General features: G+C 39.8%; 1 protein-coding gene across 1 annotated transcript in view; it reads right to left on the bottom strand.

The window, feature by feature from the left end:
* trabd2b (TraB domain containing 2B) overlaps nt 1-13,076 on the bottom strand; it is a 57,674-nt gene extending 44,598 nt beyond the window's left edge. The window contains exons 1-2 of the mRNA XM_057357274.1: nt 12,406-13,076; nt 9,493-10,062 (exon numbers count right to left, since the gene is read on the bottom strand). Coding sequence (XP_057213257.1) covers nt 9,493-10,062; nt 12,406-12,516 — 681 coding nt within the window. The 5' untranslated portion in view covers nt 12,517-13,076. The remainder of the gene's footprint in view (nt 1-9,492; nt 10,063-12,405) is intronic.
* Between the last annotated feature and the right edge of the window lie 2,282 nt (nt 13,077-15,358).

Genomic DNA, 15,358 nt, shown 5'->3' with positions numbered 1-15,358 from the left:
CTCAACTCATTTGCCTTCTGTAAACGTTGCCATATGTTTGATATTGCGTATAAACTGTTCCAGTGGGTACCGAGAGCAAGTGAGAGCAGGAGAGGTTGGAGGAGAGGAACAGGAATCAGAGCATTAAATGGCAGGTGAAATCAAGCGAGATCTGAGGCGAAGGAAAAACAGAGCAGAGAATGAGAGTAACAATATGCCAAAACATCTCTTCTCGTTTTGGCCACAAACAGGAGGAAAGTAAAAGATCTCATCTTTAGTACAGTCGTTTTTTTTTACATGTGCAAGTGAGAACATCCTGTTTACCCTTTTAAGGGCAGAACATGGAAAGTTCAACCAGCATACATGAGGAAACAAACAAAACCCCATTATCTCCACAACTGACCCGAACAATACAACAATAAGCTAACCAGAAGCACTGAACCTCTGAAATCAAACCAGTTCTTAACAAGCACAACAGGAGGTGGTTTCCGAAAAAAGAAAGGAGTGAGGGTGTTTGAAGCTGCAATATGTAACTTTTTTGCTTAATAATAAATAAAAATCGGATATAGCAAGTGTTCAAAACTGTCCCCTACCGACGCGCATTGGTAAACTTATAATAATTTGATCTGTTAAATCCGACTTTGTTTGTAATATCTGTTTGACGTTATTGGATGTTAAAAGTATACTCTTCTGTCATCATTTACTCACCCTTAAGTTGTTCCAAACCTGTATAAATGTATTTGTTCTGATGAACACAAAGAATGATATTTCGGAAAATGTTAGCAACTGACATTTCAGGAACATTATTGACTACCATATAGGCCATTTTTTGTTCTGTTGAACACAAAATTACTTATTTTGATGAATTTAGGAAAGCAAACAGTTCTAGGGCACCTTTGACTACTATTTTCATTTTTCTTACTATGGCAGTCAATGATGTCCCAGAAATGACAGTTGCTAACATTTTCCGAAATATCTTTGTGTTCCACAGAGCAAAGAAATTTATACAGGTTTGGAACAACTTGGTGGGAACGTAGATTATGTAAATAACATCTCCAATGAATATGAAATAATGATGTATTTTAAATGGGGATTAGAGGATAAAATGTTGATGAGCTGTGCTGAAACCTAATAGGGTGCTAATCTGCACCTATTGTATCTGCTGTCATCGAAGATGGACCGGGGAAAAAACGTCCGAATGCATAAACAAATACTTATTTCCACATGCAGCTATAATCCACTTTCTAACAGTGAGCACTGTTTTACATCCATGTTTTATTGATGAAGTGGGGCTGAATTTGCCTGATCTCATTCTGATCTCATTAAAAAATGAATGGAGAGAATATTTGAGAATACTATCCAATATCCTTCCCATGACGCAGATCTCAAAACCTGCGTAGAAAACCTTGTTAAGATTACTCAAGCTTGTCTCTACCCCTTGGGCGCTGCTGTTCAGGGGTCGTTCGAAAAGCGGGACGTGGACGTTAAGGCTGAAGTGACAAAATGGGGAGAAACCAGTTTGGTGGGGTTGACAGGGAATCAGTGGATTTATGTGCACACCAGTAAAACTTTATGAGAGGAGCTACGTCTCAACCGATCCAGCGGGCGTTTTTTATATCAGTCCAGCCCGACGGGGGCGAACGTTGAAAACTTAGTCTGAGAAGTTGCTTGAAATGATAAAAGAAAAAGGGAGGCGTGTTTCAGTCGGTGGCTAGTGGCATCTGTTCAAACAATAGCAGTCAGACAGAAACTTTATGATGCTAAATTATCCACTAGGACGATGAATGTTGTGTTGAGGAGAATGATTTTCTTGGACTGCGTGTGTGTTAGAGAGAGAAAGTGCATGCTTGCCTGTACGTGTCTGTCAGAGGTCAAGGTAGTAGCCATATTTCCATCCTTACTGGTCTCGTGGGATTTGCGTGGATATGTGCGGGCAGGACCCAAAAGAGTGTTTAGGGAGAGTATGGATTGTATTAGTGCACAGGTCACTGAGAGGCTGCCAACATAAAGCCTTAGAAAAAGACCCCTGAACCCACTGTAACCCAAGATGGAAGGTCTCCGGGTCTAAAGATGACATTAAATGGCATTCGCAACATATTTAATGTCTGTAATGTGAAGCCACATATTTAGTGAGAAATGTGTTCTGTTAACCAATAATTTATTGGATTGGGAGGTCTTAAACCATAGCTTTAGCCTATGATATTTTTAGGAATTATTTATAATATTATTTTATATTATTAAAATACAACATAATTCCCAGTTTCAGAACATGTTTAGAAGTACTTCTTCTGTAGGAATAACATGCACTATAATGTATAGTATGTGCATAGTTTTGGGTTGCCTTTGAACTGTTCTGCTTTATTCAGAAGTCTTGAAGAGTGTGTTTTTGTCGTACACATGATGAATTTGTTTCTGTCTCATTGCTATCTCTATTCTCTCTTCCATTAACAAAAGCATTGCAGGCAAATCTCCTCATATTTCTGAAAGCTTGCCATGTCTGTGGTCAATTGCCCAAATCTTTCCAATAAATGAAAATAGTCTCCTATCCCTCTCTTTATCTGTTTCTCTCTTTGTTGTGCCTTTTTGAGGGGAAATCAGAGAATATATATTTTGAAGAATGTTGGTAACCGAACAACGGCGGTACCCATTCACTTCTATTGTATGGACATAAAACCAATGTAAGTCAATGGGCACCACCATTGTTCGGTTACCAACATTCTTCAAAATATTTTTTTTTGTGTTCTGCAGAAGAAAGAAAGTCCTACGGGATTGATGTGACGAGAGGGTGTGTAAATGATGACAGAATTTTCATTTTTGGTGAACTTTCTTTTCTTCATACAGTACGTATTCCACTGGAAACAAATATCTAAAGGAAAAACTTTCAGTTCAAAGCAAATGATCAGAAGAAGGTGCAATTTACAGTATTTATTAAAAAGCTGAAATTAAAGTTGAATTCACACACACAAGTCTCCATTATGAATGACATCTGATCGAACTAATCTTCTTATTACTTAAATTTTTCCGCATGCGTGTCTGTGGGTATACTGATGCCTGGATTATTTTGTCAAAAAAGGGACCTTGTTCTCGCTGATAGGTAAGACAGCCGGTGGATGACCTCTTGCGTGACGTGAGGCCATTAAAGCGAAGATAAAATGACTGTTCCATTTTTAAAGAGGAATGCAGCAAGGAAGATGAAGAGAAAGAAAGGGAAAGAAAGGTGGATCCTGGCGCAAGGATCACAGCTGTATGGAATAGCAGTCTGTCTTCTGCATTCACAGCTGCTGTGTCTCCTGAGCGAGCTCACAGCCCTGAACACGATCATTCTCCAATGTGCAGAATTCATTAGAGCTGGAATAGTACAACAGATTTAGCAAGATGGGACCATTTATTAAGTCATTGAGATGTTTCATGAATCACTACAGGTAGGAAACATTAGGGACCACTCACTTGATGCAGCATAACATACATCATTCTATTACCGACAACATTACGTTTAGACAAATATATGAAGTTTTAAATTGAAGATTCGGGGAAGCATGTTTATGTAATCCTGTCTGTCACAATCCAAGTGTATATGGATAGTCAAATAGCGTGTTTATGTAGATTTTCCGAGATTTAAGATTTTTCGTGGGAGTTCTTTCAAGCTAGCTCTTTCTGTACTATTCCAACCGTAATGAATTCTGCACATTGGGGAGCGGTAAACTGTCAGCACGGTTAATACCCTCTCTGAAAAGTACTGTCTTCATATGCCCTTTTAAAGGAGAGTTCACCCAAAAATAAAAATTCTGTCATCATTTATTCACCCTCATGTCATTCAAAACCTCTATATTACTCTTTTTTTTCTATGAGACACAAATTATATTTGGAGGAATGTTTCAGTAGTTTTGTGTCCAAACAATGGAAGTCAATGGGAGCCAATGTTGTTCGAGTTCCAACATTCTTCAAAATATCTTCTTTTGTGTTCTGCTAAAAAAAGAAAGTCATACAGGTCTGAAATGACAAGAGAGTGAGTAAAATATGACAGGATTTTCATTTTGGGGTGAACTATCCCTTTAAATACAACAAATGTCACTGTGTACTCTGTATAAGAGTTAAAATGTAAATTTCCCTTCCTCTTCTATTTTCATCTTGTATAGCCGCAGAACAGGATGTTTGTGTGCACATCTCATGGATAATTACTTCTGCGAGGAAGGGCGCACCCACTGTGCAGATGCATGGCCTGCAGTCCACAGCCTCCTCGCTCTGTGTGCGCCACGCTCTGGGGTAAGATGGCACTTTAATGTAGGTAACTACCTCCCGGTTGGTGAAAGTAAACATTCACGGTGTCCATGGCTTGGCTTTTCCACTTCGCTGAATTCCGGAGCAAGCCTCGCTTTCAGGCCAGTCCATAATTGTCTAAGTGGTTCTGGACAGCAGGGGCCAATTTAGTCATTAGAAAGGCCAATTAAGTAATTAGAGCGGCGGTTTGACTGCCGTGTGTATGCTCACGGGCCCTGGAGATTGCCTGATTTGGCACTTTTATGCACATTTGCTCTCGATGTTATTGAAGGCTTAGGTCCCCTAGTGGACACACACACATGGGTGTTGCAGAGATCGATGGTTAATTGTGACAAATGAAAACCTGGATTGAAACTGAGGTCATCGGCAGCATTTATGAAATCGAAAGCTCCTGAGTTTTAGTTAATATTTAGAGACACGTTTAACACGTCATCGGAAAGATTGATTTTTTCCAATCAGCCACGTGAAAACGCAAAGCTCCATCTTGAAACAATGAAGAAAGAATTTGACGATAACATCTTTTCCGTCCACCAGACTGAAGGTCCTGCGTGTGTTCTCGTGCTACAGTAGGTCGACATACTAAGAATTTAATTCTGGGGCCTTTAAATCCAATGTGCGCTGACATTCTTCCTTTACTCTGCAGGTAGACTGGCACAGAGGTGCATGGAAAGCTTCCGGGAGGAGAGAGAGAGAGTATATTTTGGGCTAGGAGGTTATCCAGCAGGGGCAGAAAAGGTGGCTGCTTTTTCCATCACGCTGCTGTTCGGTTCTTACACACGAGGACTGGAATGTAAATATTTAAATACTCCGACTGTCCATTATTCAATCATTTAAATATGAATGATTTGACATTTCAGGTCCATCAGATGGCCACAACATGAAGTCTTGAGTAATTCTTTGTTTGCTTAATGATGATGATTAATTGGTTTAAACGAACGCCAGTTGTTGCATTTTGCATCCACACGGTATCATAGTATGATTCAGTAAGAGCTTAACAGATTTCATATTTTAGTGAAATATAGCAGAAGTGAATACCGAGTGAAGGTTGTTTTCACTTTGCTGTTGGATTTATAAGGTTGAGAAACATTACTGACATTTTTCGCACTGACCCAACAAACACTGACAAAGTAAACACAGCGATCCAGCGAAACCCAACAAACATTGGAATTTGCTTTGTTTCCATTTGTAGGTCCAGTGTGAACTAGCATTAAATCCCATTTCAGACGCAATGTAGCCAACTATCTTGTTTATTTGTGCTCCTTCCATCAGTGACAATACCTTATTTACAATCTTACGAACAATAAAACGGAAACTCTGTGTAGCAAAGACAGAGACACAAACAAAGCAGCGAAGCAGAACTAAATGTTGATAAGAAATAAAACCAACAGCAACTAGACCTAGTTTATTTGAATCCATTTTCAACATGTTTTTCCCCTTCGTTCTCCATCAACACTGCTGCACTTCTTCACAGCTTAAAACAGATGGAGCTGCTGCAAAGCTTTAATCTAAATCTGATATGTAGCAAAACTGTATTTGATGTGACATCACTTCTCAGACCTAAATTAGCCATGTAACTTTCCCTGTTTGCTGGCCAGCGGTATCACACACAGACTCTAGTCTCCAGAAGTCTGTCTACGCCGTCAGCACGGCCATGACCTTTGACCTCAGCCCAGGGCATGGTGCCAGATAAATGATGTCTTTGGTCACCTCCCCCAATTGTTCAATGCTGGCTACAAAGCAAACCCAAGATGAATGTGCATGCATACATTTTTTCAGGTGATGCATTATGGGTGCTGTAAAAAAGCATTCTGTTTACTGTTAACTTTTGTCTTGTCCCTCTGTGTATTTTGCATATGGCTTCAAGCAAGTGTGTGTTGTTTCCTGTATGGCCAGCTGTCTACGTTCATCCCCCTGTGGAGAGCTAGAGATGAACCATGAGCTTCCTGCAGCCTTTGAAACCCCCCCAAAAAGTGAAAACCTCCCCATCGTTCTTCAACGTCCCCCTGCACTTCATCCCAGAGCCAGACGTGGATCTGCGCCAGGCCACGTGAACCACTCTACGCACCAGGCATCGCACCCCATTATCCCCCAAGGAACCGCATCGGCGCTGAGATGGAGACCTGTTTTTCTGTAACACCTTCCGAGCTGAAATCACTTCCAGTGAAGTTGCAGAGATCTTGGCCACAATGCAACAGGTCAGATGTTTTAATCTATGTTTGAATGGGCCAGTTTCTTTTTTCATCCAAAGCAACGTACCGTCCATTCAAGCTATACATTTGTTCAGTTTGTGTTCCCTAGGAATCGAACCCACAACCTTTTGCACTCCAAACACAACGCTCTACTAGTTGAACTACACCATGAAGATGTCAGCCACGTTTGCAAAGCACTCCCTGAGCCCCGAAAAGAGACCACGGTAAATTGAAGGATATTGTAGGCAGTTACTTTTATTGGGAAGGATTAATACACCAGCTCGTGGCATTTGGAACTGTTCCCAAGTCTGATCTCCAACAATCACGCGGCTCATGTTTCAGATTAAGCCTCGCAGCGACACCACAGCCTACACATCATCCAGCCCTTCCTTCTTTTCTTTGCCTCCACGCATGATCTCGCCGGCTGACCTCACTCTTACTTTCGAGTTCCAGGCGAGTAAGGCGCTCAAATTATCCCTCAGATTCTAATGCAGCATAATCATTTGCCTGTCAATTTCATTTTGCAGTCCTTACATCTTCTGGGACTGTTGTGGGGCGGAGAGCTGTAGGAAATTCAGATGTTCAAAAGCTTGCTGATTAGCCCTGTGATTAAAATGGATCGCTGGCTGAGCTTTTGCCAGAATATAAAGCAGAGACTTACAATCGCTGAGAGCGCTTTGTAGCAGTTCGTATTGTGGTGCATAAATATATGTCTGTTCTGCCCATTCTAATGACTTTTAGCTTATGAGTGTAATTCAGTAAAGAATAACTCAAGAAATAAATTACTTTTTGGTATTTGAAGCGGTAAATGTGCTTCATTTTGTTTTACTTAAGCAAGAGAGTAGAATTCTATCCATTTCCCTTGTTTTATGAAGTACATATATTGAAAAGGATATTTTGACTGTCCCAGCCTGGGAATTAAACTGTTTTTTGACCTCTCCCACATTAAGACAAGAGATCTGTAGCCCTGTGCTGAGTCCACATTTCCCACGATTCCTCACAGGGTACGCTGCCTGGCAGAGCCTGCAGGCATGTTCTCCTTTGACAGCATAGTTAGGAGGTGCTGATGAAAGTGGAGAGGCTATGTTGCCTCAGTTCCTTCTCAAATTAGCACAGGAGACCTGTTGCCTGTCACACAGAGGCCCCGGCTCACAGATTCAGTTGCAGTGTGAGCATTAGTGTCTGTTTGTTTTTGACACCAACGCAAAAGGTTCTGAGGCGAATTTTTCTGTGATTTTCAAAGGGCCAACTTTTTAATGGATTTTCTGTCAGTAGTTTTTAGGGTGCAACCCATTGAGGTGTTTTTGTGTGTTTTTAGCAGAGTTAGTCTTACAGATGTGTTAAACTAACTGTAATATGTGAACGTGATAAAGCAACACAACATGTCACAGCAATTCAAAACTATTTTACAAAGTGGGAATTTTTTACATTCTATTAGGTTACATTACACCATTTAGTACATTACATAAGGGGTGTGGTTTCAGCATTGTTTTTTTTCTAATAACCATGCATTTTTGTAGGATTCGCATCATATGAATTCGTACAAATTAGCCACAACGTAAAATTGTTATGAATTCCAGTGAGATCAGGGCAAATAATGTCAGTGGAAAGTGTTGTGGGAAACAGATTTAAATAGAATGTTTTTAAACAGATTGTTCTAACATTAATAACAGATTATTATAAGATTATTCGCCTTTTCAAGCAAATGCAATTTTGTACCTACAGTACTAAGCATTGATCTTTTGAGTGGATACTAAAATGGTGCTAAATGTTGTATATTCAATAACATTTTATTTGATATATTTAAAGGTATAGATCCCCCAAAATAAAATCCTGTCCACATTTATTTACCCTCTTGTCGGTCAAAACCAGTCTATGACTCTTTCTTCTGTAGAATACAACAGAAGATATTTTGAGAAATGACTAATGTTGTTTGGTTACCAATACTTTAAAAAATATTTAATTTTTTCTTCTGCAGAAGAAAGAAAGTCATACACGTTTGAGATGATATGAGGGTGAGCAAATAATAAAAGAGTTTTTTTGGGGTGAACTAAAGTGGTGTGAAAATACATTTAGAACTCCTGCCCAAACTTTCATTTAGATTTTCCTTAGGTTGGAAACCCACCATAAATTTCACCCTTGCAAATAAATTAAATGAAGCAATGAAGAAAAGGTCCTCTCAATTCCAAAGATGAAATTTTGCTTGTTGTGTAGTTGTGCTTGGAGTGTAAATTAAAGTTTGGCAAAAAAAAAATAACACAGCATGAGTCAAGGCACAAGAGAATGGGAATATTACTACAAGAGATGATCAACAGCCTAGTTTAATAACTGATAAAAGTGTAGTCAATGTTTGCATATTCATTTTTTTGTAAATTGGTATAAAACTCATATATCCTGATGCTGTAGTTTGCCTTTTTGCCAAATAATGGTTTCCAGCAAATAGCTTAAAATTTTGTGTTTTGTCCATTTTGCACCATACACCTCAAATATTGCACAAGTATACCCTCTAGACATCATATTTGGCCACTACTGCAAAAAAAAATTTTTAGAATGAAAATGTCTTTAAAATGCTTACTGTTTTTCTTTTAGTCTCTCATATCTCTGACTCATTGCTCTATTCATGGCAGAAAGAACAGTTTGATGACCTCCACCTGCATATCATCAAATGATTATTGTAGGTAAGATTGTCAATCTTTCACTCTAATGTTACACTAGACAGGCACCAACAGGATAATCAAGATGTGTCATATGATAGCAAGACCCCACAGGCAGACAGTCATTCTATTTCCTCCCACTATACCTCATACATTTTATTTGGCATTGATTTCCACTCTAATTGGTCTTCCCGACAGCTCACCTCCCACACCCTTTGATTTATCTCTAGTAATTTATTTCATTTTCCTATTGATCTGGTTTGTTGATGGATAATCATAATCATTTAATCCAAACCGACACCTATTTCCACCACTGGATTTCTCATGCACACTCGGCAGAACACCAAGCACACACACATACCCAGCTAAAGTATGTCTGGTCACTCACTTACCTGTGAAAAGTTGAGTCCATTTAGCGGATGACACTGTTCCTCTACCCTCTCAACAGCCCCCGTCTGCTTCCTGAGACGTTCAGCCTCCTGCGCCAAGAAGAGGTCAAGGACAGGCGTTCCCCGTGAACGCACGTCTGCTTCCGTCAGCGAGTTCACCATCAGCATCACCCAAACGGGTCGCTTGCGTTCCCAGTTGCCCGCAATGGCGTTGAAGAGGTAGTCGGCATAAAGGCCCCTGCCACGCTGGTCCGCAGTCATCCATATGGGCATCATGTGTTTGACGTAGTCCAGGTGGCGCTTAAGGCGGCGGTAAAGATCACGCGGAAGTAACGTCTGCAGGTTTTCTCCATTGGGTAGCAGCTGGCAGCTGGTTAGTTTTGAGATAGTTAGCGGATCTGTGAGATCCAGTTCGAAGAACACGTTGGTGCTGGTCTTAAAGGCACGTTTGGAGCTCTCAGGGATGTAGTCCCAGACTCGGGTGTAGGGGACGTGGATTGTTCCAAACAAGTAGGATGGAGGGTGAGGAGGAGGCCGCTTCACGGTCCACAGGAAAGAGTTCATGTCTTTTTGCTTTAGAAGAAGAAAAGATGAAGAAAAGATTTTAGTGTTAAAGTGACGAGAGCTGAACATAAGACTGAACAGATAATGCTATTTGCAAAACAATCTCACAACTTCACATTTAAAACCACATGAATCAAAGTAAAACAAAGTTTTAGGCACTTATTATATCATCTCATAACAACTCAAGCAATGTTTGTTTAACTGGATTCCACGAACATAATTTTTCCATAAATTATTTCTCCTTTTATTTCAAAAGGAGGACACAAAACAAGCACCCGTATAGCAGCTCGATCACAGAGGAGTCGGTTCATGCCACGGGATAGAGCTGCCGTATTAAACCTGTGGTGAAAATTTTTAACTGGGGTTCTTAGTTTACAGTGTGCCTCTCCTCGTAAAATAGAGTCTTTACACTCTGCAGTGTAGCAAAACTCTGCTGTTTCTCGCCCTTTGAACTGAAACTCTCCAGTATTTACTGCATGGTTGCTGAAGTTGTCAATAGCTCTACTCTTGTAAAATGGAACCTTCAATGTGCAACTTGCTCTTAAAGAGTCAGCCTTTAAATGTAATTCATTATTTAGCTGTCTTTGATCAAGAAACAGCAGTTTAGAGTTTATTAACCAATAGTCAAAGCTTAACAAAATTAACCGCACTTAAAAAAACATACTTACACATGTGTGAAGTCCGCCCAAAAAGTCATGGATTTTATTATTTGTGTTTTTATTTGTTAGTTTATTGTTTAGAAAATAATAATAATAATAATAATAACAGAAAAAATATATATTGAGTTTCTAAATAATTTATGCATTCAGGCCTAAAATCCTTATAAATGTATTTGCCATTGCTTTCGTCCTCCTGGTATGGACACGAGGCTCGTTATTCACAAACACTAACCAGCTTTACCGGATAGAAGCTTGTATTATATTTTGTATGAGAAGGTCACATTCACGGACCCTCTCTGACGCGCACTGCCCCGTTTTATGGAGTAATTTCTTAACCAAAACCAGGCCGCGCTGTACGTGCGCATTATGAATTACACAAAGAATGCACAGGTCATATCCTGGACAACGATACCATTAATGATATGAATCTCCGGGAAACGATACACATTAAATGTCACATAAAAATATGAATGTCAAATAAAGTAAATTAGCAGACTGAAAAGTACGACTTCTGCATGCATAATGCATTACACGTAAGTTAACTTATGCCTATTCAATTTCTGCCTAAATATAATGCGTGAGAGAGTGAGTGAAGGATAGAGAGACCCGGGCGCGTAACGTTTTAAGATGTGGAATGTTTAATATTAGATGTTTGAAGAATTGAACTTACTAGCTAATCCAATGAAGGCCAGTGCTGCTGGATCTTTATTTAATGATGATATTTTTCATTTCCTCGACTGATGATGAATGCACTGCACGAATTGCTCATATGCAAACGATCAAAAGTTAATTGCGTTAAAGAGGCTGCTGCACTTGCCAATTCATAATAAAGTAAACACTGCAGATAACAACTTTAACAGTTCTCGTCTCACTGTAACTTGATCGGTTTATGAGGGTCAGTGAAAATTTTCCATATAAATGCACTTGTAGTCAATTCACCCGTGGATTTTCAACGGTTCTCTTTGACACACAAACTGGCATCGCACTGGTAAGAGCGAGTAGCATTTCACTTGGCACAAAAAATATAGCTATTTTTTTCTGGCCCAGATTTCTACTTGTACACGACAAGAAGTGACAAGCGGTTGGCTGGGCGCCTCTAAAATAATTGTTATTGCTTTAAAATGTAATATTTTGTTGTGCGTCATTCAATTAATAAAATGCAATGAATATGCTATTGTTGAATAATAATTTTGTTTTTAATACGATTAACAGTATAATAAAATCAGTAAAAAAAATCTAATAATAATAATAGCCTACAGAAGAAGAAGAACTGAATTACGTATAATTGTTCTGTTAGTAACAATTTAGCATTTTAAAATGTAGTTTAATTTTCAAATGCATTTATCCAAGCGATTAAATGTAACATTTTATTGATATTCTTTCATTTGATCTTTAATTTTGTCTAACTAAAACTAAATGTAACCATTTAAAGTTGGCTGCTCTGTTGTTAAACTATACAAACATTCTAATAATTTCGGACGGCAATTAAATTGATTTCGGTTGTTGGAAATAAAAACCATCCACAAGCCAACAAATACGACATTAAAACAGTGAATCAGACTCCTATTTTGTAATCACAGCATTTTGCATTACACTTTAGTTTCATGTCGTGTCGTTTACGAAGTCCAGCAAAGGTGCATGCACTACAGCTACAGTATGGCAACTTCATAAAACGCACACTTCACAAACTCACCGACACATGCTTGTCACATTGCCGCGTCCTCTCGTGCGTATCCCGGGATGAGTCCATTTGAAAGAAAGCGCATAAAATCACCAACCATCGCAGTCCCGAGTGACAGTTCATTTCGAGAAGATGAGAGGGCACAGGATAACTCACACAGTCCACAGCTCCTTCTCTTGTCTCTTAGAAGTTTCTCCCTGTTGCTGAACGCAGATCGCCTTCTTCGCCGGTTATGGTTATCGGCTCACTTTTGCCGCCTCGAAAGTGCGCACGAGGCATTCTGACCTTCCGCCATTCTCCTTCTCCAGACTTTCAAATGCTTTTGAGTTGTCTCCGTGCCTCCTCACTCTCAAACTGGCCAGCTGTGTCGAGCACAAACTCTGCGGTGCGCCTAGTAAGCTTCAGTTTAACTGCGCCGAGAACTCGCAACGCCTTGCGTGTTCCCCCCTCTGCTTATTTTAGTAGAGGAGGGGAGAACAGGTTGTTTTGGAGGACGAGTGTGTATAACAGTTCGGCGACGATGGAAATAGAGGACATTAATCTTTACATCCTTAAAATATTGAATGCTTCTTTAGATAAGGACTGGCAATCAAAATAAGACACATAATTGTCTTTTCTCTTGCTGACTATTCCACACGTTTGACACATTCTTCGTTTATTGGTAAAAAAAAAAAAGCTTAACATTTGGCATAGAACGCAGGCGATCGATGTCTTTCAACGCTTAAATGATTCTTGTTTTGACATATTGTACCGTTTACCCTCAATTCATCTCTGTCACCGCATATTTGACAGTAATGCGTCATGGCGTTTGACTCTAATCATTTTCGCAATGACGTTTACTGGATAGCAGACCCGGCTATGATTAATTAAACCAAACATTGCAGGAAGTAATGCTCGCAAAAATATATTTTAAGTTTATTTTTCATTCCCGGTCTCGTTAAGGATGTGTCATTCTGAAAAGTACGGATTGAGAATGAATGGCAGTGCTGAAAGCCAGTTGTCGTTTTCCACGGTGCCGTGACCCGTGTTATTGTCCGAGTGGACGACCGAGTGACGGTGTCAAGTAGTGGGCAATTAATCATAGGGATCCTTCAAAACAAGTGCACCATACAGCCATGCTGGTGACACCGGTAAGAGTCTACACAAGAGCTCCTTTGTGTTTACATCATGTCTCAATCTCCAGACTCTCCACAGGTCCGTTATGAGTCTCCAGTGTGGTAGTTGCTCTTACCTACTGTATATTTTCTGTAGGCTCAATGATTACACGGCACTGATTACAGACTTATATTTGTTTATGTGAGTGTGAGTCTTGCTTATAACCGGGCCTTAATTATTTGGAGGATCAAAAATTTGAAGCCTCGTGTTACAGGTTGATGAACGGTTAAAGGTATATCAGGTTAGCAATTGCTATACAAAACTGCTCAACGATAGACAATTCCATGAAACCTCTTAATTCTACGGCTCATTGACTGTGTGGGCTGTTTGTGTTTTTTCTGTTATTCTTACAGTGAATGATAATTGAGCACATCTGCCCTCTCATTGTGTGTGTTCTGTTATACTCTGCTCGTTTCTTCATATGGGAGAAAGTGGTCTGTTGTATCACCCCTGGCCACCTGCAGATGCAGTTACCTGTTGAAACCACACCTTGAAGCTCAGGTCTGACTGCGATTTTCACATTCTTGGCTGATGTGTGCACGGCTGAACAAAATTTGAATCTGTGCCAAAAAATACGGTACGTTTTGTGCAGGGAAAATGAAAAAGTTAAATGGTAAAGTTCTAGTTGCAAATTACTGAAAACATTGAAACTGATGCTTGGGATGCATTAATGTGCCTCTTTCTTTGCGTTTTGCACGACCATGTGTATGGTCATCGTCCATGTCGGCGTGTGTTCACCTCATCCTCAGAACACTTCAGTGGACGTTTTACCCAAACAGACGTGTTGACAGATTGGTCTGCACTCTCATATGCTCTCAGACTGCTTTTTTGATGGAGTGCTTAATGTCTTTCACCTCCGGGTTCCACAAGACTTGTGTTTTCTTGTTCCTGAAGCCAAAGGAATCGAGGACTGACGCTGTGACATTTCACAGCTCACCCTCGACTGAGCTCATGAATCATATTTGAGTAAAGACAGAATGGTTTCCATTCATGTGAAGGTACCCCCACCCCAAACCACCACTTTTTGGGTTGAGTTTATGCTTTTTTGATATGTTACCAACTGCCTGCTGTGTTCGTTCTAATACCTGTTGCTGTATTGTTTGTCTTGAGATGGGTGCCCTCTATCACCCACTGATGGTATTGCAGGTGGTTGTAAGGGTGGACAGAAACAGCCTATGGACACGTTTTCTAAGTTCTCAAAGAGTGTGTTTTGAAGAAATAATAGTTAAAATACAGTCCAGCCCAGACTTTTCCACACAGCAGATGTGGATTCATCCTGACAGATAGAATGCAGTGTCTGTACTTGTGCACCCCAGCAGTAACCTTACAAACTGTCCTCCAAGCTCAAAATAAAACTGACATCTTGTCAATATTGAGGTATTGTTGTGGTTTGTGGCTATTTGTTTTTGCAGCGGTCCTCTTGAGAGAGTTGGGGGGTTTGTCAAGTGTCATTTGTTGGTCACTACAGTGGAAAACAACTTTCTGAACTATACTGAAAGTCCATTTGAAAGTATAGCTTATACAAATCTCAAAATTCTGTCATCATTTACTTATCGATAAATTGTATACAAAAGGCAAAATGTTCGTGACTGACCGCTTTGTTACTATTTGCTTATTTCATTGTAATTTTCCACACAAGTAAATGGTGACTAAAGCCACCAAATACGTAATAATATTTTGCCTTACACCGTTTTTGTGTTCCATGGAAAAATGAAAAATTCACATGTAGTCGGAACAACATGAGGGCGAGTATACTACATTTTCATTTTTTTGGTGAACTATCCCTTTCAAGATTTCATTATAAGACAGG

This window comes from Triplophysa rosa, linkage group LG17, assembly GCF_024868665.1.
Source record: "Triplophysa rosa linkage group LG17, Trosa_1v2, whole genome shotgun sequence".
Lineage (NCBI taxonomy): Eukaryota > Metazoa > Chordata > Actinopteri > Cypriniformes > Nemacheilidae > Triplophysa > Triplophysa rosa.
This window is presented reverse-complemented; position numbering and strand designations above follow the sequence as displayed.